This window comes from Cyprinodon variegatus, unplaced genomic scaffold, assembly GCF_000732505.1.
Source record: "Cyprinodon variegatus isolate N-32 unplaced genomic scaffold, C_variegatus-1.0 Scaffold72, whole genome shotgun sequence".
NCBI lineage: Eukaryota > Metazoa > Chordata > Actinopteri > Cyprinodontiformes > Cyprinodontidae > Cyprinodon > Cyprinodon variegatus.
This window is the reverse complement of record NW_015150525.1, coordinates 1203959-1207811: the sequence shown is the minus strand read 5'-3', so window position 1 is coordinate 1207811 and position 3853 is coordinate 1203959. Positions and strand designations below refer to the sequence as shown.

At 44.5% G+C, this 3853-nt stretch overlaps 1 protein-coding gene across 1 annotated transcript in view; it reads right to left on the bottom strand.

Annotated features, from left to right (window-relative positions):
- Positions 1 to 3746, bottom strand: part of LOC107083327 (SLIT-ROBO Rho GTPase-activating protein 2-like) — a 6673-nt gene extending 2927 nt beyond the window's left edge. The window contains exons 1-3 of the mRNA XM_015372460.1: positions 3535 to 3746; positions 1245 to 1379; positions 962 to 1175 (exon numbers count right to left, since the gene is read on the bottom strand). Coding sequence (XP_015227946.1) covers positions 962 to 1175; positions 1245 to 1379; positions 3535 to 3740 — 555 coding nt within the window. The 5' untranslated portion in view covers positions 3741 to 3746. The remainder of the gene's footprint in view (positions 1 to 961; positions 1176 to 1244; positions 1380 to 3534) is intronic.
- Positions 3747 to 3853: the final 107 nt, after the last annotated feature.

Here is a 3853-nt window from a genome sequence, read left to right as displayed (position 1 = left end):
CAATCACGTGATCGTTACTAATACTGACTCCCATCCCACGGGAATACCATGGGAATCCCGCGACCCGTGGGATTCCCGAAAAAATGTCTGGTGCACCTCCCCCAAAATTGACGGCAGACAGGAGGCCTCTGATTGGTCAATTCTATATCCACTCTACACTGCATGTATTTCCTGTTTGGTACCTAATGGCAGAAACTCTGGCTGTAGTGCCGTCCACAATGCCTGGCACGCCTCGGACACTATCCCAGACACCGTGCAAGATGCGAGTTTGTAGCTCTGTTCGACGGTCTCTTGGTTTGCACCCGAAGCCAAAACATGCAGCTACACGGCAAGACTTTGGGGAACACTCACAGGTGAACTGTGTGTCGTCCGGCGTTGGATGAGGGGTTGTAGACGGCGGAAAACCTCGTCAAACCCACACACAGACACCCAGAATCCACAGCTAGTTCGTGATTGTCACTCTTGCGTTGTGTTGTGGAATAACAAAGCGCAGACCACGCTTCAAAATTGGACATAAATCCAAAATATCTGCGTGATATCTTCCACTAGCTAACAGCTAGCTAACTAGCTAACACTGCTGCGTACATGCTTAACCAGTATAACCAGCCCTTTAAAGAGAGAAAATTTGTGTGACAACGGAGGGACATGAGGGCCAAAAAGAGCGGGGATCCAGGTGGAAAAAGGGTCCCAGCGTTCTCGCGAAGTCCATCTTCACAAGTCGTTTTCCACAATGGCGGTCAAACAGGAAACAGGAAATACACAGTATGTAGAGTCTGTGGCACTGTCTGCTGTCACCTACACTTTTGGAGAGGTGCATCCAAGTGTGGAAGGGGCGGGGGGCACATTTGCACACATGCAGACGTCTTGGTTTCTGAGTATATATATATATGCATATATATGTATATATATATATATATATATATATATATCTCAGCCTTAAGATGATCTAAAGGAAGCGTACCTTGGTTTTGAGAGAAGAGTGTCGAGTGACAGAGTTGAGGATGTTATGAACGCTGACTGGACGTTTGTCTCCAAAGTCTTTTAATTGAGCTCCACCGGGTAGAGACGCCGTTCTGGCACCTCCTGCCCCACTGCTGCTGGCTCCTGGACCAGTGCCGTCGCTCTCTGATCTGAATGCTCTTCGGACATTTCCGTGCTCAGGGCGCTTCTTCAGCCTGGAACACAGAACATGGTAAGAACCGCAAACACCTCAAATAGTCGTGCTCTGTGGATGAAAGACCCACTTGAGGTTGGCGAGGTAGATGTCAGCCACATGGCCTCCTGTGGGGGAGGGGGCGCTGCCCCGAGCGGACACCCTCTCCTCCAGCATCTCCCTGCTGTCCACATCAGGCTTTGGACTTCCACGATCGACTTCGCTTCTGAAAATGCAGAAAAAAACCCTCAGAAGTTTCACAGAAGCTACATAAAACAGGACAATCCTGGAAAAAACAGAGTTCAGGACGACGGCCCCAAAACAGCTATAAGAGCAACAATATAGAGGTTTCAGTCCCAAACTAAATCCTAAAAGCAACACTGGCTAAATGAATCAGTCTGTTTCTGTGGTTTGAATCGGAGAGTAGATTACTTTAGCCCAGCAGGTTGAGAGGTGGTGGAGTTATAAACTCAGGCATTCTAGATGAAATTCTGCATCAGAAATCTGTCTGTCAGCTATTCCAAAAACAAAGTTAAAAACAATCCACTGGACTTTGTTTCCAAGTTTGAAGACGTTTCGCTTCCCATCCAGGAAGCTTTTTCAATTCAAAATGACAGTAACAGAGTTGAGTTTGAGGCTTTATATAGTGGACTGAAAACAAAGCTTTGTTTTGGCTTAGAAAATGTGCAATTTGAACCGAACAAATGAGTCCGCCCCTTTGGAATGGCGGCCGTTTGAGTTCTTTGTTAGCCTGCAATATCCGATACCTGTCTACGTCTCTGAAAGGGGGGTCATTAGAGGGAATTGTTGTCCTGGCTGAATAGGTGAGATGTTCTGTTCCACTGTATAGAGGTGGGGGTTGAGATGATAGCGGGAAGGAATCAACTCAATCGCTGCACTGTAGGTTTTTGAAAGCTGAGTCCATCCCCTCTGTTTAAGGCTGGTTTTTCTTTCTTGACATAAATGGCTTCCTTCACACCCCTCTCAAACCACCTGTCTGCTTTGTCCAAAATGTGAACATTCTGTACCTCAAAAGAACGTACTTTGTCCATAAGGTTTGTCCATAAGGTGTAGATGTACCACAGAGTCCAGTCCCAAGGAGGTTGTCTTCAAACTTGTGAACAAAGTCCAGTAGATTGTTTTTTAACTTTTTTTGGAATGACTATGACCTGGATGACAGCATGTCTGTCAGCTAACAACAGCTTTTAGCTTAGCTTGTGTAAAGTAAAACTCAATCTGGAGAAGATAAATAAAAAAAAAGAACTTCGAAAATATAAATTATGAAAAATAAAATTCATTGAATATAAAAAAAAATCCATTGTCTAAGATATCTAAAAATATTTTTTATTGAGTTCTGCAAATTTTATTTTACAAAACTTTTTTTTTTTCAAATTCCCATCTACGAAGCATTTTGTTTGCTTACAACAATAATAGAATAATATTAACTCGTATAAAAGTAAACCAACCCTCCAGATCCAAACTGAACCACGGCCAGACTTTAAGCAAACAGCTGCAGGTTTTAATTATTTATTAGTGGAAACATCTAAAAATCAGAGCCTTTCACTAAACCTCTGTCTGCTCTGTTTATGCGGGGAAGGAGACTAGATTCCCAGTCACATGCAGGCTCCACTTCCTTAGCAACGGGGATTTCCAGTGCATGAGTTTCAGTTGGTGTTTGGTCAGAAATCTCAACATGTGTTCGACCTCTTCCCTCTTTATGTTTTAAACAGACCACTGTTTGTCCTGTAAGCAAAAACATGGGGTTCATCTAATTAATAAAAATTGTTGCAAGAAAACCCCAAAACAAAACAACTTGAGGACTGTTTCTCTAGCTTATTTATTCTTAGAATAATTTCGCATTATTTTATTTGGGTGGGGTAGGCCATCTGCTTCTAAATTAGATTCTTTCTTTTCCAGTCTCCTTTTTTTGGCTTTTTCATGCTTTGGTTATGACGGCTGGTCAGTGGATAAGTGGGTAGCACTGCTGCCTTGCAGCAAGAAGGTTCCGGGTTTGATTCTGCATGGAGTATGCATGTTCTCCCTGTGCATGCGTGGGTTCTCTCCGGGTACTCCGGCTTCTGACTGTTGGGTTAATTGGCTTCTCTAAATTCTCCTTAGGGTGTGGGTGATTGGTTGTATGTCTCTGTGTTGCCCTGCAAACCAGTCCCGGGTGTACCTGTAGACAGCTGGTGATAGGCACCGGCAACCCTTGTAACCCCAGCAGGGATAAACGTGACAGAAAATGGATGTTTTGGTTACATGATGCTTATTTTCTCTCCAGAAGTTAATAAAAATAGGTGGAAAAAAAAAAACCCAGCAAACATCAGTAACGGTTCTGTCAAAAGAGTAATAAATAAAAGAATACAAAACCAAGATCTTACGTCTCTTGAATAATGATGTACTGGTGCGGCACCAGACCAGACACTCCATCGTGCTGCCCCTCCCACCAGTCTTCGGAGGCTCGCTGGAAGAGCAGGAGAGAGGCGCCCTTTTTGAACGTCAGCTCCCGACCGGAGCGGCCTGTGTAATCGAAACGGGCGACGGCTTCGACTGGTTCAGACTCTGAAACAGCCAAGGTGCCTGACATTCAGAAGGTGGGCAAACAGAGGCGAGTGGAGCGACAAAGCCAGGGTGCATAAGGAGAGAGAGAGAAAGAAAGAAAGAGAGATGGAGAAAACGGTTAGTGCATAGCTGGTTAGT